This window comes from Diceros bicornis, chromosome 15 (assembly GCF_020826845.1).
Source record: "Diceros bicornis minor isolate mBicDic1 chromosome 15, mDicBic1.mat.cur, whole genome shotgun sequence".
Classification (NCBI taxonomy): Eukaryota; Metazoa; Chordata; class Mammalia; order Perissodactyla; family Rhinocerotidae; genus Diceros; species Diceros bicornis.
Window position 1 is genome coordinate 46,791,381 of NC_080754.1, and position 23,268 is coordinate 46,814,648.

At 34.8% G+C, this 23,268-nt stretch overlaps 1 protein-coding gene across 10 annotated transcripts in view; it reads right to left on the reverse strand.

Moving 5' to 3' along the window:
• Positions 1–23,268, reverse strand: part of NAALADL2 (N-acetylated alpha-linked acidic dipeptidase like 2) — a 1,285,146-nt gene that overhangs the window by 203,703 nt on the left and 1,058,175 nt on the right. For all 10 annotated transcript variants that reach the window (XM_058556330.1, XM_058556331.1, XM_058556328.1 and 7 more), the window contains one exon: positions 4,802–4,948. In XM_058556330.1, the coding sequence (XP_058412313.1) occupies positions 4,802–4,948 (147 nt within the window). The remainder of the gene's footprint in view (positions 1–4,801; positions 4,949–23,268) is intronic.

Sequence of the window (23,268 nt, forward strand, 5' to 3'; positions counted from 1 at the left end):
CAAGATTGGCCCTGAGCTAACATCCATGCCCATCTTCCTCCATTTTGTATATGGGACGCCACCACTGCATGGCTTGATGAGTGGGGCATATGTCCATGCCCAGGATCCGAACCTGCGAACCCGGGGCCACCAAAGCAGAGCCTGCGACCTTAACCACTACACTACCAGGCCAGCCCAAGTCTTCAATACCTTTAGAGGCAAATGGGTTTTTAGGACAAAATGATTGAGAACTGCTGCCCTAAATGAAGCAAGTCTGATCTGAAAATAATAATGCCACATATTTTGATCGAAATTGAAAGTATTTTTCCTAAAATAAATTAGAAAGAAAAGTAATCAACTACAGAAAACACTAAAGAACTCCTTTCCATCCTGTTTCTAATTGGCACATTTTGAAGTAGAAAAGGTAAAATTTCATTTCTGAGTGACATTACATAAGTTTTGTAGCTATCAGTAGGAAACAGACTCTATCAGATATTGCAAAACATCAGTATAACTTATGCGTAGCTACACATAACTATTTGGTTCCTTATAACAATGACAGTGACTAAGTTCCAAACAGAAAATGTAATGAAAGAATGATCTCTAATTTAAGTAAGATAAATTCTTTTTGTACTTATTAGAATAAAAGATGAAGAATCAACATGTAAACTATGAGTTACTTTCCTCCAAAATGTGTATATGTATATTGTAGTATTGTATCTACACAAATTATCATTTTATCCCATAAAATTACCTTAATGTTAAAGTTCACACACACACACACACACACACACACACACACACACACACACACTCATCCTGCTACATATCAGTTTAAGAATCAGAATCGATATCAAAGTCACCTAACTTAAAAAGAATTAATAAGAGTTTCAAAACACCCATGCTACTTGCTTTTTGGTCGCTGGGCTAGTAAATGATTTTGTAACAATTATGCAAAAACACTTGCTATATAAAAGCTATAATACTTCTTTATCTCATTATCATTTAAATGTTAAATGCTCCATTATAGAGGTAAATTGGGTTTAAAATAGAATGTTTAGAGCAGAAGACCAAAAAATATAAGGTTAAATAGAGTGACGAACCAGAGCTTCAATTTGTGGTATAAAGCTTGCTAGGGCATGGATTGATCTTTTGATATACTAAGAAAGCCAGACCCTCTGACATGCCCTCTAGAGAGTAAATATACTAATCTGGAACAAAAATTATGTGAAACAGCTGTTAAGTGACAGAAGAAATGTGCATTGGACCACCAGCCTGTCATAAATATTGCGCTCTTAATCAGAAAGCATCTGTCTTTTCATTTCCTTCTCAGCAATCTCCGCATTGTATTTAATCTGTGCAGAATGCTTCTCCGAACAGGTGCAACAATGTTTACAAATTGAAAACCTTATTTAAATGAAGCTTACAACTAGAGACGTTTCAATTAACAGGGCAATATCTTATGAAAGGAATAATTCTAACATTTGGCAAATCCATAGATTGCTTTGCATTTGTGAAATTTAATTATTGGAAAATCAGAGTATAGACGCCAAGAAAAGCTATGAAAGGTACTCCAAGCAATCTTATGCAATATATTAGCATCCAGAGAAACTAGAGGGAAAAGATACTGGTGGGAATAAGGAGAGCATGAAATATCGGGGATAGATATTATAAAACGTCATGTTCCATCAAAAAATAATTTTAGAACTAATCATGTCCCATATGGCCATAAAAGTGACATCTATGGCACTAGTTTATTTTCTTACAGTTAAATTTTTTTCCTATTATCACTATTCACTTGTTGAACTTGAATATAACAGTTCCATAATCAATTTTACCAGGTAAAAAAAAATTAGGGGAAATACTTTTGCATTATAATTACCCAAATGATTTTTAAATAGTTTCTTCAAAAACATGAGTACAATCATAAAATTAGCTCACTTAAAACACATGTATGTTTTAAAATGGAAGGGAAAGTAGAATTATCAACTCTTTTACTCAAAATGAGTGCAGAGATGATGAACTCAGTGCCTACAGGGACCAGGCAGGTAATATAGGTGACACAGTCTGGTGAAATATGTGGTCTGTTAGGTTGATCATTCATTTCCCAATTTTTGCTAGAAACAGGTATTGAAGAAATACTCTTCTTAACTGTACTCTAGGATAAACAATTCGACAGACTCCTTAATAAAGAACATGGCAGGCTGGTGAGTAATTCACAATTTAGCAGGTTGTTTCCATTGAAAAAAAGAACCCAATGTTTCCAGAAATCCAGTTTTTCAATAAAGTGCAAGGCAAACAAAATATATCTGTGGACTGGATCTTGCCCTTGAGCTTCCAATTTGCAACCTTTAGTGTAATAGTTAAGAAGATGGGCTTACTGTTAAACAGACCCGAGGTTAACTTCTATCTTTACCATTTATTAGCTTTATGATCTTGGATAAGCTACTTGATTTTAAGCTCCATTTCATCCCCAGCAAAAAAAGTGTTAATAATAATAGCTGACTCATAAGGATATTGTAAGTATTAAAAGAGATGAGGTAAAAATACTTAGCACAACGAGTTACTCAATAAGTAGATATTACTTTAATTGTATATATAATACATATTATATTTTTAAATCTAATTGTAAATTCATGAAAAAGCTCTAATTTCATTATATACTTCACTAATTGACATAGGATAAATATTCTTTATATCATGGATAAAGCCTTTCAATGTTTATAATTCCTCTTAATAACTGTATACAAATATTTATTATAGGTTAATGCAGAAAGCAAAGGTTATTATCTGTTCTTTGGAGAGTTCACCACACAAAATTATTTCATCTCAAGCATTCATATTTTGTTAGCGACAAATTCATTAAAAAAATTTTCCACACTAAAGCAATATAAACAAGGTCATTTGTTATAAAGCATAGGGGATTCTCTTTTAATTACCTTTTTGGAGACAAGTATAATAAAAACTGATTTTGATGATGGGAGTTAGACATTCTGGGTATATTTCAAAAAGCAGATTAGCTCCTTCAGACTAAGCTAGTTCTAGTAGATAGACTTTAGCCTTAGGAATTTCATAGTAATAACAGCACATTCTTAGAACTTCATTGGGACCTGTTTCCATATCTTCTTCCTGTTGACATCTCAGATCCTCAAGCTGAAGCTCATCAAATTCCACCTCTTTGGGCTTAGAAGCTTGTTTTTCTTAATTAACAGGCTTCTCTCTTCCACTAACGTGTTCTTATCTAAAAAGTTTAGAAATTTTCCCACTAATATGTTGGACCTACAATCAGACAAGGATAATTGTGATGATAGCTGTGGTTAATGGGGGCCTTATTATGTGCTGGATGTTAGTTAAGCCCTTTACATGCAGTCTCATTTAATCCTTACCATGGCTCTATGAAGTAGATTCCATAAGTATACCAAGTTTCCTCATCTATAAAATAATTCTGAAAGAGGTTAAATCATTTGCCTAGTAAGTATCAGAGCCAGGAATCAAGCATAGTTCCATTCCTAAGGCTATGCTATACCGCCTCTCTAAATTCTCGGCTTAAAACTCAACCAAGATGAATTAGACATGTGTTGAATAAAAGCTATCATTTGACATGTTAACATGACGGAGCTGGATGGGCTGGGATGGGTGGATGATTAAAGAGATATTAAAAGATATCAAGCAGGAAATTGAATAATGAGTTAATTTCTTAATACATTGATTTCACTAACGTGCATATAGTGGGCTTGGTAAAAGAAAAGATACCTTTACATATGTAATCCATCTTCAAACAACAGTAGTATATGAAAATCCAAATTTAAAAAACAGGTAAATCATAATGATTATTTGTGCATTACCCAAGAATTCATCTCATCACAATAAGATTCACCCACAGTTTCTCCCCCCACGAATTTAAGTTGTTAGTAATCATCAGCTCTTTACAGAGAAACTAAGGGGTGGGGGGTAGGGAGACTGCAGAGAAACATCAAGCTAAATATTGCTAAAAAGCTGGCAGAAACTAAAATATTGCATATCTGAAGTTGAGCCTATAAAATATAATTTAAACACAACTTTTCAGGAACATCTATAATTGAAAAACAAAGCAGGCTTTACTCTTTTTTCCAACCACTATTTTGTTAATGTAATAATTGCTTCAAGCAGGCTCTACCCCAGATGCTTTCAAATAGCTCCCAATAAGACATACCCAATTTGTAAAAGAAGGTAAAATATTTAACAGATTTAGATCTACAGAGAAACAGTTTCCTGTGACATAATTCCGAGAAAGATTAAAAGGTTTGAAATCCAAAAGATGGATGGACACAGATTTAATTAAAGTGAATCAGGCTTCTGTGATATTTTTTGGATTAAAGCTGCCTATCTTCACAAAAAAAGTAGTATCTTTTTAGGCAGGCAAACTATTGACAAACTTTGGGTAGCTAATCCACAAGACTCACATTAATGTACAGCACGTGAAATGCATTCTCTCTTGGGCAAAGAAAGGAGGATCTATTGCACATGTCATCTGTTTCTGTGACTACTGAAGATTACAATTATGTTTTGATGTTAATCCAACTACTGCAAATTTCTTGTTGCAAAGCACACTGAAAATGTGAGTAACAGTATAAATCTTTTTAAATCAAATTCAAGCTATTGAAAAGAGCTGATGTTTTCAAACACTGTTACGAAGCCTCTGAACAAGAATAACTCTCTAAATGAAGCAGCTTCCTATAGTGACCTATTTGGTAAGAAAGATGAATAGCCAGGATAAAATCAAATTCTGCATGTCTGCTTTATTGTGTGTGTGTGTGTGTTTTGCATTTTTAGGAACAATCACCTCTAATGCTTTGATGTCCTCATAAGCAAACTGCACGGTGGGAACTCCAAGATGGTTGATGAAATAATCGGCATCACCTTGTATCTGTACAGAACTGACATTGGTTTCTGGGCACTGAGATCTTCTGGAACAGTTGAAATTATTTTTCTGAAAAACATAATTTAAATTGTTAGTACACACTATGCTTCTTGGGGCATCCCAAAATCAATGCTACTCAAAATGTGGTCCAAAGAACAACAGCATCAATATCATTCAGGAACTTGTTCGAAAGGCAAATGCTGAGGCTCCACCTAGGTCCTTTGGAATGGGAGTCTTTGGGGATGGACCCCGAGATTCTGTGTTGTAACACTCCCCTATGATTCTGACGCTCGCTGAAGTGCAGCTAGCACTGGCCTAAATCAAGCTTTGCTTGCTGTTGTTGCTTCAAAATCTTTTTTTATCAGAGATTTATTATGAACTGTAATGATTCTTTAACTTGAAATATTTTAAAAGAATGACGAGTCCCTAAAAGGGTTTCAGGTTTTTTGTTTTTTTTTTTAAGTTTTCCCATAAATTTAAAGATGGCTTGGTAGGACATAATTCCACTCCTCTTAAAGAGTTTTTCAAAAACCACAGAAGAAATTTTCTCCATTTCTTCTTAAAAGTATATTTCCATGTCTTAAGAGCATACACCAACAACTATTGCGGGCCATAGAGAACCAAAGCTAAGTGCAACCTATGGGGAAATATAAAATGACAGACCATTATTTCTTAAACTAAGAGTTGTTTAGCATGCAAAATAAATCATAATAGCTTTACAAAAATTGAACAAAGATAAAAAAATCAAAAACGAGTGAACTAAGGGGTTCCATAATTAATATTAAAAATGTCTTCTTTAATAAAATTTCCAAAAATCTAGAATCTTTCTGAGATGCTGTTGTCTCAAGTATGAAACATGGAAGAATACCAGTCTCCTCAGCAGTAATCATAAGGGAAGTGAGACAGTAGCATGACAATATCACATCTAATGTGTAATAAGTATGTATTCCATACATGTTTGCCACTGAATCAAGACGTGGACTCTTCACCTCCCCCACACTTCTTTGGTATAACATAATTCCAAAAATACTTTTAAATATAACCTATCAAAAGATTTGGAAACATGCAGTTTAATATTCAGAAAGTGAGTTGTTTCAACTTTTTTCAACTGCAGTGTTAGATTTTTCAAATGTAAAATGTTTCAATATCCATCCAGTTTTCTTTGAGGACCTAATAGAAAGATCTTTGCCATAAAGTTCAAGTCAATTAAAACAGTAAGGCCGTGCAAGTGTTTATAAACAAGGCAAGGTTTTAGTTTAATCTTATTTACAAATATCTTGGGTAATTAAGCACTTTGCAAATTGAAAGTAAAAAGAGTGTTCTACCACACAGTCTAATCAATGGCAACCTAATGCTTTTTATGGTAACCCTCACCAATTTGCTTCTTTTGAGACCCTAATTTTCTGGCAAGACATTCACCAGTGTTCCAACACTAGTGTCATGCTCAGCCTACTTCACTCATTCAAAATTACTGAATGGTGTCTGGAGACATTTGAATTTGTGCAACTTAGACTGTTGCACTCTTTCGCGTTATTAATGAGGATTTGATAGAATATAGTCTTTTCTTTCACCAGATGCCTAGCCAAGGAAATTAAAAATCATTTTTATAAGTGGTCTACTTTCCTTTTACTACAGCAACATCTATGTCTTTTTGAGACATGGATCCCACTCAATAGCAATGAAAATATAGGTTTGGGTTTTTTTGTTTTTTTTTTTTTTTGTGAGAAAGATCAGCCCTGAGCTAACATCCATGCTAATCCTCCTCTTTTTATTGAGGAAGACCGGCTCTGAGCTAACATCTATTGCCAATCCTCCTCCCTTTTTTATCCCGAGAGCCCCAGTAGATAGTTGTATGTCATAGTTGCACATCCTTCTAGTTGCTGTATGTGGGACGCGGCCTCAGCATGGCCAGAGAAGCGGTGCGTTGGTGCGCGCCCGGGATCCAAACCCGGGCCACCAGTAGTGTAGCACGCGCACTAAACCGTTAAGCCACTGGGCTGGCCCCAATATAGGTTTGGTTTATTTATTTATTTATTTATTTATTTATTTATTTATTTTAAATTTTTTGTTTATTGCAGCAACATTGGTCCACAACATTGTATAAACCTCAGGTGCACAGCATCACACCTCCACCCCCGCATAGACTACATCATGTTCACCACCCAAATACTAATTACAACCCATCACCACACACCTGTGCCAAATGATCCCTTTCACCCTCCTCCCTCCCCCCTTCCCCTAGAAATCAAGGATAGAACTACCATATGATCCAGCTATTCTACTGCTGGGTATTTATCCAAAGAACTTGAAAACACCAATGCATAAAGATACATGCACCCCTGTGTTCACTGCAGCATTATTCACAATAGCCAAGACTTGGAAGCAACCTAAGTGCCCATCAAGGGACGAATGGATAAAGAAGATGTGGTATATATACACAATGGAATACTACTCAGCCATAAGAAACGATGAAATCCAGCCATTTGTGACAACATGGATGGACATTGAGGGTATTATGCAATATAGGTTTGGTTTTAATTTCATTTTGCACACATAAATCTCAATATCCACTCCAAATATCAGCCATGCTCCTTAGATAGAAATTTTTTTCTCAATAGAAGAATGGTATAGATCAAAAATCGACAATTCTAAATTTCACAATATATGTCTCTGAAAGAATTAAACTTTTTAAAATAAGTGTGGTATTTAAGTGTGACATTTGATATTATTTTCATTCAGTCATCATTGTTATATAAAAGCTTCCCTCTGACAAAAAGTATTAGCTTCCCATACATGCAAGTTCCTAAGATGTAACAAATGACCTAACTCCAAGGAAGCCTTGTATTCTTTGTTTGCTCTAACAGTTACACAGAGCACAGTTCTTGTCTAGCCTCAGCTTTTTATCGGTCCAGGGCATGCTTTTCAAAGCCAGCACAAATTCTCCTCTAGTCTCTCTGTTCTTGTCACGGTTACGTGTATTGCATAGCTTTAATATTTTCATTGCATTCCATTTCCGTGATTCCTTCTAGCTACATCATTCTTTACATGTTTTGTATTTTCAGGCAAATCAAAAGGGCAATATCCAAACTTCAAGATTATATTCCCTAAAATACTTCTGCATTCTTTTCCCTCCTCTGGCTTGCTTTCCTTCACCCACTTATTGAAAAGTCTCTCTTTCCCCTAAAGTGTTGTATTGCCACCTTGGGCATTTATAAACTCCTTTTGTAAACCAACTAAGATGGCAACAGAGTGAGCATTATCTTCAATTGTTTTAACATCATATTTTAAAGGTTAAGATCTATTAAACCTCACCTATGGTACTAAACATGGACTTTTTATGAAGGGAGGATAGAGTACAGAACAATAGGTTTGTGTGGCCCAAGCTATAGCTGAGGCCTATAGCTGAGACCACTTGGCTATTGAGCCTCATGTCCAAGTTAAGACCAAATGAAGGGTAAAAGCTTCAAGAAAGCCAATTCAAGATTGGAGCATCATGGACAACACAGAGTACCCCAAGAAGCCCTCCTGGGGCCAGTTCCTTACCAGCTGAGCCCAGAGTTTCCCTGTCAAGTCCTGCAGAGGACTTATCAGTCCACTACATTTCTCCTCTCTCCCTCACTCACTCGCTGGCTCACTCTCTCGCTCTCTCTCTCTCTCTCTCTCTCTCTCACCACCTCATTCTCTACTGCCTATTCTCCTGATTTAACCAGTGATGAGGGGAGCAAGCACATTACTCTCAAGCCTTATTTTGTTCTTTTGTTCCTAACTAGTTTCAGAGTAAAATAGGATAAAAAAGAACCCAATTTTCAGATAGGATTATTTTTCCCAAGTCATTTCATCTAGGGATTTCCCTTAAGAGGAGAACATTCCTGGCACAGAAACTCTATCCTCTAAATTTTTTTATTATTCATTACTTTAAAATCCAGGCCAAATTCACAGATCTTAAGTGATCCTAAATCTATATTCTACCCTAATGTGAATTGATTTCCCACACAGCACTTCAGTGGATTATAATAAACCCATATCAGGTAATAGATACTGATCTACTCAACCTGTGTAAGCACAAATATCTGAGAGAGAAGTAGAAAGAAATGTTAATTTCTTCATTTTACTGGAAGTTAGCCACCACGGGAGAGAGAAGGTTGGTAACAAATTTGCGCAGGTCAATTAACTTTTTAAATTTATTTACAAGGCTGAGTAAATTCAAATTAAGTATTTCATCTAAGGAGTTCAAAATGCTCCATACTTAATGTTTGATAACAAGCATTTTTATTCCAGTTCATAAAATAAGCAAGTTCAGGCAAAGACCGTAGTGATGTCACTTGTTTAATTTCCTACAAGTCTGTTGAAGACCTGAAATGAAATTACCATTTCGATCCTAAGGCTGTATGCTTTTTGCAAGTATACTTTTAAGCTAAAAGACAAAACCTCATAGTAAATGATCATAAAAGTGAAATATAAAGAAATGAAGTCAACATTTACATTAGTTGAATAAAGATACCAAGACACATTAAGTTTCTAAAGTATTTAACAATCTGTTTAATAATTCAAACCTTCTATTTCTCCCACACTCTGTTTTCCCCTGCACACACAAGTATTCACACTACATAGATAAGAAATCTAACTTGATTACCTATTCAAATAGCAAGAAAAATGTAACATTCAAAATAAATGTTACACATTCTACACATTATAGTAAAATTAAATCTCTTTTTTTTTTTGCATTTCAGTATTACTCTTGTAACTTCAGTTGTGTAGAAACAATGTATCTCCCTGATTTTCCCAGTTTTCACAGTACAGTAATGTTCCAATTGTGATAAGGATGCCTATGGTATTTAAAAAGTGATTTCTAAGCACTGAGATGGTTAATTTTATGTGTCAACTTGACTGGGCCACCAAGAGGTACCCAGATAGTTGGTCAAACTTTACTTTGGGTGTGTCTGTGAGGGTGTTTTTTCAGATGAGATCAATATTTGAGTTGGGAGACTAAGCAGATTGCCCTCCCTAATGTGGTTGGGACTTAATTCAATAATTAAAGGCCTGAATAGAACAAAAAGGCAGACCTTCCCACTCTTGCCTGACTGCCCTGAGCTGGGACACAGGTCTTTTCCTTTCTTTGGACTCACCTGAAACATCAACTCTTCTTGGGTCTCAAGTCAGCCAGCTTTTGGAGAGGAACTTACACCATCAGCTCTCCTGGGTCTCCAGCTTGCCAACTGTAGACCTTGGGACTTCTCAGCCTCCGCAATTGTGTAAGCCAATTCATCATAATAAATCTCTTTTATACATCCTATTAGTTCTGTTTCTCTGGAGAACTATGACTAATACAAACACTCAAATGGGAGATCACCTTTTTAAGAAATTTTCATCAGAACTAGTGAAAAATTAAATTTTAACTTTTAACTAATGGTGGTGAGAAGAGCTGGGGTTTTTTTTGATCAACTGAAGGTAGTTTCACAAAATTTTTTTACAACATTTTTAGTTTAGAACTTATAGACATGATCCTGGGCAATATGAACATTTAAACAGGTGAGGAATCATAGAGGAATCATCACAGTTTGAAACTGGAAAAAACCCACAAATCCTAAAGCCCAAGGGTTCTTATATTGGAGTCTACAGAAAAATTTTGAGAGATCTGTGAACTTGGTGGACAAAAAAATAATTGCATCTTTATTTTCACTCCCTTCTAACTGAATTTAACATTTCATTCAAATCTGAAATAGGCCACAAACCCGATAGTATTAGTGGTATCTGTGATTTTGTAAACAAATGAAATCAGGTGTTTTCTTACCGCATTTCAATTGTGAATAAACTCATCACTAATTTGGAAAGATGGTAGTTATGAGACACTGCTGAATTTTGTTGTGTAATGTGTTAATTCTAAATGCTTACATATTACTAAAATGCAAATTTGTGTTTTAGTACTTAGATAACTGCAGTTTGATGTAATTGGTTTCCTTTGTAATCCTATGTATTTTCATTTAAGCAATTTAAAACGCTACTTCTGAGAATGGGTCTATCTAGGACTTACTCGCCTGCCAAAGGAGTCCACAGGGGGGACTTCTTCTCACAAAACAGTTTCATTTTACAAATTAGGAAATTGAGGCCCCAAATCAACAGAATGAGGATTTGACTCCAGATCTTTTCACTCTAAATGCCATGCTCTTTCCTCCCTTCCCTGCTGATGTATCCGGCATACAAACAAGATTAATGCAGGTGAACATTGTACCTTAAATTTGTTTTTTCTGGAATTCTACAGCTCTTTTTTTTTTTTTAAATTGAATTAGATCACTGGATATGATTGTAACAAACTGTATATCTGTGGCATTTCTTCAAATTTTATTTAGTTACTGTAGGTGTCATGTGTTCTTCATTTATCTAGCTTGTATTTTTATGCCAGTATGTCAAGTTGTTATCCAATACCCAATACTTAATAGTGCATTACAGATCTCCTCAAATAATCTTTGAGAGGAAACAAGAGGTATGTTTACTGACTTTAATATTTTAAACTAGAAACTTAAGTTATCCTAAACACCAGCATCTAATAATGAGTTTCTTATACATAAAATATGCTTTCAAAATGGTAAAAGTTTTAAAAAATAAATATACTGCAATGTCTTTATTAAAGATTAAATTGAGTAAAGTGATAAAAATAGCTCTTTTCCTGTTATAAAATGGACATTTTCAACTCATAAAATAGGATTTTCAAAATCTCCAGTATCTCAAGGTTTCTGTAATGGTTTAATAAATCTACTTACAGATGGTTAACAAGATATTTTCAGCTGTAAATAGTGAAGAATTGCTATTCCTCTAGTATATACAAGAAGAATCACCAAGCTGAAAAATCCCACTCTAATTCTCATCTCATTCTATTAATTTTTAAAATTTTAATCCTGTTTTCAAATGTGGAGAAATGTTACTTTATATTTGAAACACTTCAAATTACATTTAAAATATATTTACACACTAGTGAATGCTTTGAAGATCACTCATGGGGTGAAAATGGAGAAGAATGAAGACATTTGCTCTTGTTTTTACTCTAACTTCTCACTGATGTCTCCTCCCCATTCCCAATTTCCCCCGCCTCTCCCTCAACCAACTTAAGGTCTCTGACCAATAGATACATGATGGCAGAAGACCTATTTCTTTTTTCTTGCTCTTCACTTAAGGCTTTGTGTAACAATAAAAACAGATGTGGTAAAACTGTAAAATTATTCACATTTCAACCAAATTGTTGAGTTTAAATAAAAATCTCTACTAATATAATAAAATCGTATCCACCCTGTTTTATCTTATACCACAATACATTCCAGATGAATCCATCTTTTAAATTTAACAATTGAAATCATAAAAGCATGGAGGAAACAATGAAAGATAAATTTTAAATCTTACAGTGGGAAAGATTTTTGAGTATGACAACAAACCAAGAAGACAAAAAAGATTATTTCTTCCAACTACATAAATTATAACTTTTCTGCATGATAAAAATTACCATAGATAAGGATAACTGAAAACCTGGAGAAAAATAATTACAATTCACTTCACAAGTGGCTAGTTTCTGTAACGTATAAAGAAAAAAGACTGACAAGTCAATAAAAAATAGTCAATGAATATAAACTGGCATTTCATAGAAAAAATAATTATAAATGCCTTTTATACATAAAAGACATAAAGTGTCTTTTACATTTACTTTAAAAATAAAACTTTGGCAAGTTTGATTTCTAGACTTCTATGAAGGATGTGGGATTCTGGTGCCTCATATATTGCTGAAGGAAAAAACTGGTACACATTCTACGAAGGCGGAATAAATTATATTAAATCCATTAATGGAATAATACACAATCTTTAAAAAAAACAATGAAGCTTTTTATGCACTGATGATAAACAGTTTCCAAGACAAATTTTCACATGAAGACAAATAATGTACAGAAAGATTCTCATAAAATGTTGTCATTTATGTTTTAAAAAGTATATATGCTTTAATATACGCAAATGACATTTGCCTCTGGGGAGAGGTACTAGTGAGAGGAACAGGCTTAGGAGGAAGATTTTTCATTGTCTACTTGTTTATTATTTTTGAAATTTAAATCTGTCATTGAATCACCAGCCAAAAATAAATGTTATATTTTTCAAATCCCCTGCGAGCTACGTGTTTCCAATTCCAAGATTTTCTTGATTGTAAAGTATAGTATCAATTTAAAAACAGCTTTTGTTGGGTGGTAGGGAAGAAACAAACCATATGACAGATATCTCCCAGTTCTAGAAATGTTAACATTTTACAAAACGTCTTAAGAATAAAGAAATGAGGTGTTTATAGTTGTATCACTGACAACCACTTAATCTAATAAGGTTGATTTAGGACCATCAGAAATGTATGTACTATTGGAGAGAGGACAGAGGAAAGTAACTGCCACTTTAACTTATTAGGTAAAAACAGGTTCTCTTGTAGAGGATTTAGGACATGAGATCTCCGCTGGGCTACGGGTCACTGAAGTAGGCACCCCAAAAAACCAGGATACTCAGAGAGAATAGACAGCCAAAAGGTAGTGGGGAAAACTGAAAATACAATTCATTTATTTCATAATTTTGATTTCCTTGAAGACTGTTCTTGTTTGCATATTTGTGTGTGTTTGGATTTTCTAGACAAGCATCAAATTATTATCAAAATATGCTAAATATGGGCCACCTCCACCAGAAGAACACACTTATATAAGGATTTGCCATTTACAAACAGACACCATATTACATCATAATGCAACCCTGGGAGATGGGTAAAACAAGTATTATTATTTCATTTTACAGATTAAAAGCTTTGTTATCCTCTAGAGACAGAAGGATAGCAAATGGAATGGCAGGCAGAGATTTCTAATTTAGATTGTTAGATTATTGCCCATCCTCCCCTGCCCACCTCCATCCCTGGTCTGCTGAAGTGCCCCCTCCACGCTTTACTCAAGGAATGAGGAAGGATTTCCTCAGTTTGTACGGAAACAGCTGGTAGGCTGCTGACTAATCAACTAAATTAAAATTACCTTTTCAGTTTAAGAGCAATGGTGACTTAAAAATAATTTACCGTGGGGCCGGCACCGTGGCTTAGCGGTTAACTGCGTGCGCTCCGCTGCTGGCGGCCCGGGTTCGGATCCCCGGTGCGCACAGATGCACCACTTCTCCGGCCATGCTGACACCGTGTCCCACATGCAGCAACTAGAGGGATGTGCAGCTATGACATACAACTATCTACTGAGGCTTAGGGGGAAAAATAAATAAATTAATTAAATTATAAAAATAATTTACCAGATAAAAAGACTCCATGGATCCCTTTGCCCCTTTGGCACTCCTTTAATAGGTTTGCTAGCGGTCATTCCAATAGCTAAACCTATTTCTTCACGAATTGCAACCTATATATAGAATGACAAACCCAGAGCCCTTCCAAAAACTGTACTCTGATGATATCTAAATGAAACCATGAGCATATTGAAAAGGTAAAGCAGAACCATCCAAATTGACCTTTGCCCAACACACTGGATGAAAGCACGCTCTCCCTGGGTACAATTCCTATAGGACCTTTAATGACCAAAAGGATCAAGATATAGATTTTATGTCTCAGTGAAGGATAACAACTCTGGCTTCACAATGCTGTTCCATGCTGAGGAACTGGCTGACATAACATAACTTCAGCTATTATTTCACCCTCCTTCTTGAGGTTTGTCTTAAATAGCTTCTCCTAGCCTCATAGGCAATGCTACTTTAAATAATATGGTGTCAGCATTTCAGTGATGTATTCCAGCTGCCAGGCATTAAAAAAAATTAACTGAGAAACCTAACTGGTTTTCAATTCAACATTAACTGTCTCAGGCTGCAAGTATTTTTAATGAAATATTTAAACAAAATCCTCTGTAGATGAAACAGTTTAGCAACTTCTCTTCAAAAAAAGAAATCAGACATTTCAAAAAAAGTAACACCAGAAGCAAGGAAGCAACTGGAGTTACTCTGCATATATCTAGCATCATTCAGTAGACAGCAGGAGAAAGTTTGCTGTCCTCTCTATGACCAGGGTTACAGGGCAGTTGTAAATCAGGGGGGTGCTCTCAGGTTTTTTAGAGGTAATTCATTTATTTAGGAGGGCACAGGGAGAAAAAGCTGAAAACTGCAGACTTGGCAAACAGGAGGGCAAAGGGATGTGGATGGCACACCAACACACATTACGATTTCAAGCAAGTTGAGTGCTGCGGGTGAGAAATCAGGCAGAGGAAGTAACACCATCAGCAGTACTATGTCTAACTGACAGATGACAGCATCATCCCATAACCTTAAAGCCCTAGGCCAAAGTAACTGCTAGCCTAGGGATAGCTTTGCTAGAATGAGCTTTGTAGCTACCATTGTATCTAAGAGCACTGTGCATAGGATACTCCGACACTATACATTACTCACACCCCAATGCCAATCCTCATGTTAGGTTTCTTTATACCACACCTAGGATCATTATTTTGGTCAGAATGTACTAGAATGTCTCATGCTTATGTCACTTATTTTAACTTAATTCTGCTTTGTATTTTTTCTGCCTCTCCTACATGTTTTTTTGAGGGCAGAGAATTTGTTTTGTCCGTCTGCAGAGAATATGTTTTGTCCGTCTTTCTATTGACCCCATATTGATCAGCACAATTAAATAGGTACTGTAAAAGCCTGTAAAAATGAAGTCCATCCAATTGTGTCAACTTTTTCCAATGGGAGGAAATGGTAAGGGAGAGAAGAAAAGAGCTACACAAACACCATCTGGCTTAGCCTAGGTTTAGATCTGAAAATTACTGGACTCAGAGTGCCCAAGATACTACAGGAAGGTTGAAGTTGAGTTCAGGTAACCACACTGGAAAGCATTCTCTTTCTTAATTTCTTGCTGGGCAAAATCTGCTTTCAAGTAAACTCTGTATCCTATTAGGTACCTGTAGGAAGTCAATAAGCATGTACTGACATCGCAAAGTACATTGTGATAAGTAGGTGCTTGACATAAATATTAAGGATCAATCAAAGCATTATCCACAAATAGACTGCAGATGAGATAAACAAATTTACATTCTCCTTTAAAAAGCACTGATACTCTTTTCAGTGGTATCACTTCAGGGCAGTTACTTCACTTCCTGAAGCCTTGAATTTCTCAAATGTGAAAAGGGAATATGTGTACATTATGAGGAGGTTGAGAGGAGTAAATTAAATAATGCATGAAAAGCTCTCAGCATCTGGTCCATAAGTACTTAGTACATATCTGTTATTATTATGAATTATCATCACTACTAAAGTAAGCAGCGCGCGCGCGCGCACGCACACACACACACACACACACACACACACACACACCCCCTTCCTACGTTTCTGGCAATGTCTTCCAATCTGCTTAAAACTGTATTTTCTCCTGCCTTGTAAGATGTAGAATGCTCATATTCAGGAAGCTAAGTCTTTTCATGATTATCAACTGCACTTTTTCTTAGTGAACTTTGGTTTTAAAGGAGATTCTTTTTTTTTTCCATTCTCAAGTTAATGTCTGAATTATATGAGTTAGTTCATGTGATAAAATAGTATTTGTCTTCTTTAAAAAATCTTGCTAAATGCATGAAAAGAGAATATTTTTTAAATGTTATACAAACATCGAATATTATAAAATGTATTTCCCTTTTGATTTCCCATAAAATATAAGAATAGGGAAGGCTTTTTTTTTAATTGGAGTAAGGTTGTATAAAAGATGATTATCTACACCTGAGAAATGATAGCGTCACTATACATTTTTTCATTCAATACCAAGGAATTTTTTATTAAGCAATTTTTTATTTTTCTTAAAATTTGCCTTAATAAAATCGCTATTTTCCTTTTTTTCAAGAATTTTGTAAGATTCTGATACCATTAGGCCGTTAAGCAGAGTATACCACTGGTTTTTGATGTATATCTGGAAGACACTAAATTATAAAGAAAATTACAAAATGAATTGAGGAAAAATCGTTTATAAAAATATTTGAGTATATTTTAATTCTTCCTATATATGTAGTTTGACTGCATATTTGGTCTCCAAAATACTAAGATTGTAAATGTGCAGACATAGGAAAAAAAAAAGTAAACAGAAGCATGGAAGAAAGGAGTTGGAGAGAAAAGAAAACTGACTACTGCCTGGTAAGAAGAGAACAAAAGGGAAAGGAAGAGGCATATTTTTGTACATTTAGTTGGTTGTATCTAAATTACAAGCATAAATAATAAGTCTAAGAAAGCCAATAATATAAGTCTTAATACACTTTTATATAAGTATAGCGCCAGCATCAATTTAATGGGAAAGAGCAGTGTACTCTATTCTGCTACACAGTGTTAAACAGGCAAGAATAGAGCCATTTTTTCAGAAGGGAGACTTTTACTGCTGCTTAATTATTTTATCCCATACCACATCAGATTACTATAAAACTAATAGAAAATAAAATGATTAAAAAGTACTTAGGTTGAAAACAAAGTCCTCTGCTATAGGTCACATCTTTAGATACCTTATATATATATTTAACCTCAAAAATTTATACTCTATTTTATATTTTCTCTGTTACACTAGTGCATATATAACAACCAGCAAATATGAAAAAACCATACAAATTATCCATTCACTATCAAATATCTTCATTAAGTTTTCTTTGTTTTCTTTGTTGTTTGTTTGACCATACTTTTTGTGACCACTCTAATTCTAAAGGTCTAAAGCAACATCTGTCAACTAATCAAGCCAGAACCCTGCATGTGACTCAACCACAATAAAGTCAAGTCAGGGTGTGTGTGTGTGTGTTGTGTGTGTGTGTGTGCACGCATGTGTGTAGACTTGGTGTGAGAGAGCTCATAAGAGATAAGACCTTAACATATTCCTTATTGGTAGGAACTGGCTAGCTAATCCTAAGAAGTTTCTGACAATTGAACTATCAAGAAATACAATATATTTATTTAAAACTCCTCATTTATATGATCTTTTATATTTTTATAAAGTACTTTAAACTTATGATCAAATTTAAATTATCATTGATTTTATTTTTCTGACTGAATTTTGCCAACCTATTGTTAATAAACCATGCCTTTTATTTTATGACTCCTAGATATTTATTCCATTAGCAACAGCTCATTGCTATGTTTGTATAAAGTAAGAAAAAATAATAGAAATGATTCAAAACTGAGAATCTTCATTTCAATTATATATGTATATATGGATTACTTATAGTCATAGTTCTACCAGCACTTAAAGTCTTTGAATATAGCATGTTTTTAAGAAATGTGACTATGAAACCAACAAAACTACATTTGAAATGCAAGTGAATATACTTTTTTCATATTCTATAATTCATTGAAAACAAGAGATTTCTCTTTAAGAACTTGCATCCATTTTAGTCTGGTAATGCTAACTAAGAAGAGTCATAAAATAGTCTTACTGCTGAGATATTGGTTATTTGATCCTAGGATGTCATCAGCTTGGAAATAAGCAACTGTTATTTTTTTTTATATGTAAATTATTTTTAAATTTTTTTTATTGAGGTAACATTTATTTATAACATTCTATAAATTTCAAGTGTACATCATTATATTTCAATTTCTGTGTAGACTACATCACGTTCACCAGCCAAAGACAAATTACCATCTATCACTATACACATGTGTCCATTCACCCCTTTTACCCTCCTCCCTCCCTCCTTCCCCTCTGGTAACCACCAATCTAATCTCTGTATCTATGTGTTCATTTGTTGTTGTTTTTATCTTCTGTCTATGAGTGAGATCATATGGTATTTGACTTCCTCTATCTGACTTATTTCACTTAGCATAATACCCTCAAGGTCCATCCACATTGTCACGAATGGCGAGATTTCATCTTTTTTATAGCTGAGTGGTTGTGTGTATATATATACATATGTGTGTGTATATATATATATACACATATATATACATACTGTGTGTGCATGTATATATGTGTGTGTGTGTGTGTGTATATATATATATATATATATATATAGTGTATATATGCCACATCTTCTTTATCCATTCATCCCTTGAAGTGCACTTAGGTTGTTTCCAAGTCTTAGCTATTGTGAATAATGCCTTAACGAACATAGGGGTGCATATATCTTTATGTATTCGTGTTTTCATGTTCTTTGGATAAGTACCCAGCACTGAAATAGGTGGGTCATATGGTAATTCTAGTCTTAATTTTTTGAGGAATCTCCATACTGTTTTCCATAGTGGCTGCACCAGTTTGCATTCCCACCAGCAGAGTACGAGAGTTCCCTTTTCTCCACATCCTCTCCAACACTTGTTATTTCTTGTCTTGTTAATTATAGCCATTCTGACGAGCATGAGGTGATATCTCATTGTAGTTTTGATTTGCATTTCCCTAATAGTGACGTTGAACATCTTTTCATGTGCCTGTTGGCCATCTGTATATCTTCTTTGGAGAAATGTCTGTTCAGATCTTTTGCCCATTTTTTAATTGAGCTGTTTGTTTTTTTATTGTTGAGATGTATGAGTTTTTTGTATATTTTAGATATTAACCACATATCAGATATGTGATTTGCAAGTATCTTCTCCTAATTCGTGGGTTGTCTTTTCATTTTGTTGATGGTTTCCTTTGCTGTGCAGAAGCTTTTTAGTTTGATGTAGTCCCATTTATTTTTTCTTTTGTTTCCCTTGCCTGGTCAGACCTGGTATTCCAAAATATGCTGCTAAGATCGATGTTGAAGAGTATACTGCCTATGTTTTCTTCTAGAAGTTCTATGGTCTTACATTCAAGTCTTTAATCCATTTTGAGTCAATTTCTGTGTGTGGTGTAAGATGATGGTCTACTTTCATTCTTTTGCATGTGGCTGTCCAGTTTTCCCAACACCATTTATTGAAGAGACTTTCCTTTCTCCATTGTATGTTCTTGGCTCCCTTATCAAAAATTAGCTGTCCATAGATGTGTGGGTTTATTTCTGCGCTCTCCATTCTGTTCCGTTAATCTGTGTGTCTGTTTTTGTGCCAGTAACATGTTTAATTACAATAGTTTTGTAGTATATTTTGAGATCAGGGAGTTTGATACCTCCAGCTCTGTTCTTTTCTCTCAGGATTCCTTTGGCTATTCAGGGTCTTGTGTTGTTCCATATGAATTTTAACATTCTTTGTTCTATTTCTGTGAAAAATGTCATTGGAATTTTGATAGGGATTGCATTGAATCTGTGGATTGCTTTTGGAAGTATGGACATTTTAACTATGTTAATTCTTCCAATCCAAGAGCACAGAATATCTTTCTATTTCTTTATGTCTTCTTCAATTTCTATCAACAATGTTTTATAGTTTTCAGTGTACAGGTCTTTCATTTCTTTGGTTAAATTTATTCCTCAGTATTTTATTTTTTTTGTTGTAATTGTAAACGGGATTATATTCTTAATTTCTCTTTCTGCTACTTCGTTGTTTGTGTATAGAAATGGAACAGATTTTTGTATGTTGATTTTGTATCCTGCAACTTTACTGTTGCTATTTTCTTAAAAAATTCTTAACACTCTGTAATTACAGAAATTGTTATTGTATATACAACCTATACAAAATCATAACACATTTTGAAAATATAGATTGGATCAAGATAAATTGTGATGAGAAACACAGGAAAAAAATGCTTACAAAAATAATATTATAACCAATAGCAAAAAAAAGTAAGAGTAGAGCAAAACACTAGTAATCTAACATTTAGAAAAATACATAACACCTTATTCATATTTAAGAAATATGTATTGCATATCTACTATGGACCAGGTGTTTTCATATATAATACTCTGTTTTACCGTTATAACAACACTTTAGAAAGGAAATAATTATCCCTAAACTATTTTAAAGCCATCATTGCTAAGAGAGATTAAGCAAACCATCTGCGGCCATTCAGGTAGTGACAAGGCCAAAATTTGGATCATGGTGTCTGTTTCCAGGTCCAATATTCTTGACTCTTCACCTTAAAAATCCTCTCTTCCCCACATCTGGAACTCAAGCACTTAGAAACGGAGACTACTTTGATATGACATTTTGTGTTGACATTTTGCAGATAGACACAAAAAGCACACAAATGACCATTTGGCATGGTCTCCTGTCATCTGCTACCTTGACATCTCACTTGGATTTGACACAGGTACCTCAAACTTAACTCATCAAAGATTAAATTCTACATTATGTTAAACGAAATGTCAGTCACAAAATGACATAAAGTAGTATGATTCCACTTATATAAATGTATCCCCCCAAAAAGAGTTTTGTATATTGAAGTGCTAACCCCCAATGTGACTGTAATTGGAGATGGAGTTTGTGAGGAAGTGATAAAGGTTAAATGAGATCCTAAGGTTGGGGCCCTGATCCAATAGGGCTGGTGCCCTTAGGAGAAGAGGAAGAGACACCAGAGCTCTCTTCACCACCTAAGGACACAGCAAGAGGGCAGCTTCCTGCAAGACAGGAAGAGAGCTCTCACCAGGAACCAGCACCTTGATTCTGGACTTCACAGCCTCCAGTAAATGTCTCTTGTTTAAGCCACCCAGCCCATGGTGTTTTGTTATAGCAGCCCAACCAGATTAATACAATGAAGTATCTGGAGTAGTCAAATTCACAGAGACAGAAAGTAGCATGGTGGTTGCCAGGGACTAGGGGGAAGGGGAAACTGGGGAGTTGTTTAACAGGTATAGAGTTTCAGTTTGGCAAGATGAAAAAGCTCTGGAGATTGATTGTACAACAACAGGAATATACTTAACATTACTGAACTGTGCACTTAAAAATAGTTAAGATGGTAAATGTTATGTTATGTGTATTTTACTACAATTAAAAATTTTTTTAATAAAAATAAATCAAAGGATAAATTATTAATCTGTCCCTTCTAATCAGCTCTTTTCCCAGTGTTCCTTACCTCCAAAAATGGCCCCAACATTCCCCCAGTTGCTCATATCAAATCTTTATAGTCATCCTTTATTTTTCACCTTCTTTTGTCTCTTATATGTAATTTTAGTGTTTCTCAAACTTTAGCATGCAAGAGATCACCTCAAGGGTTTGTTACAACACAGATTGCTGGGCCTCATCCCCAGACTTCTGATTCAGTAGCTCTGGGATGGGGCTCATGAAACAAGCGCGTGGATAATAAGTATGGGGTAAGACATTAGAGAATGAAAAGGAATTACTACTATTATAAACGCAAATTTTTAAAAATATAGAAAAAGTTTATAACAGTTCTTAAAAACAAGATGTTTTCAAAAATAATAACTATTCCTCAGAGTCCAGAGTCTGTCTACCTCTCCAATTTTTTTTCTGCTTATATGTTTGGGATTCAGTGAAATGACGCCAATTTTAAATGGATTAACTGAAATTTCACAAAGAAATCGATAATAGCCTTCTACCTGGAGTACAGTTTCTATCATTTGAAATTGAACAAGTATCTTCTCTTTTTTTAAAACTACTGGTTCTGAGAGCTAGGTTTTTAAAAGTATATTATCTTATTTTTTAAGAGCTTTACAATTTATACAGGATTTTGACTATCTACTTTCTTACATTTTCATAGCACTTTGAGGTAACTGGGGTATTACAGCCATCTGACAGATTAGAAAATTGAGATACACAGAGGTAAGCTATTGCCAACAATCATAAACAATAAGCAACAGAGACTCCAGTAGAACTTGACTCCTACTCCAGGTTTTTTTTTCCTTTTTTCATGGCTTGTCAAAAGATTCTTTTTTCCCGGTTGCTGTTTTACAATCTTTTCTCCTAGTGAAAATTTATTTTTTGGTGAATGTGTGTCAGGGAGGAAGCAGGAGATGAGCTATTATCGCTACCTTCCCTAATGCTGTACCGTGCTGATCACATTAATAAATGCCAAGATGGCTGGCTAACGGAGCCTGTGCCCTGAGCCCTGGAGTCCACTGCCCTCTGCCTGGGTTGCATCAGCACGAGTTTCTGTCTCAAATACATGGAGTCAAATAGTAGTGTATTATTTCCTTGTTCTGACATGGAACAACAACTTAAAGAAAGAAAGAAAAAAAACAGTTTAGGACTCACCAATAGATAGGCTCTTGGCTCACAGGAGCTAGAATTAGAAAGTATTTGAAAGCTCCTATTCTTAAAGAGGCTAGCTTTATGCCAAATTGTATTGCTCCTGAGGCTCTGAGGAACATCTGCAAAAGGCTTTCTTAGATGTGCATCACTAAGTTTCAGGCTGCTTTCCAAGATCTGAGAGCAGCATGATGTATTCCAATTAGGCCAGAATAACAGATTTAGAATAAGGTAAATAACAATTGATACCAGATAAATTGTATAAATTTAAGCTCAGATAAATTATAGTTTATATACAGGTGTTTGTTATTTAATTTCTTTAAGTAGTAATTCCTCTTTGCTAAATATGT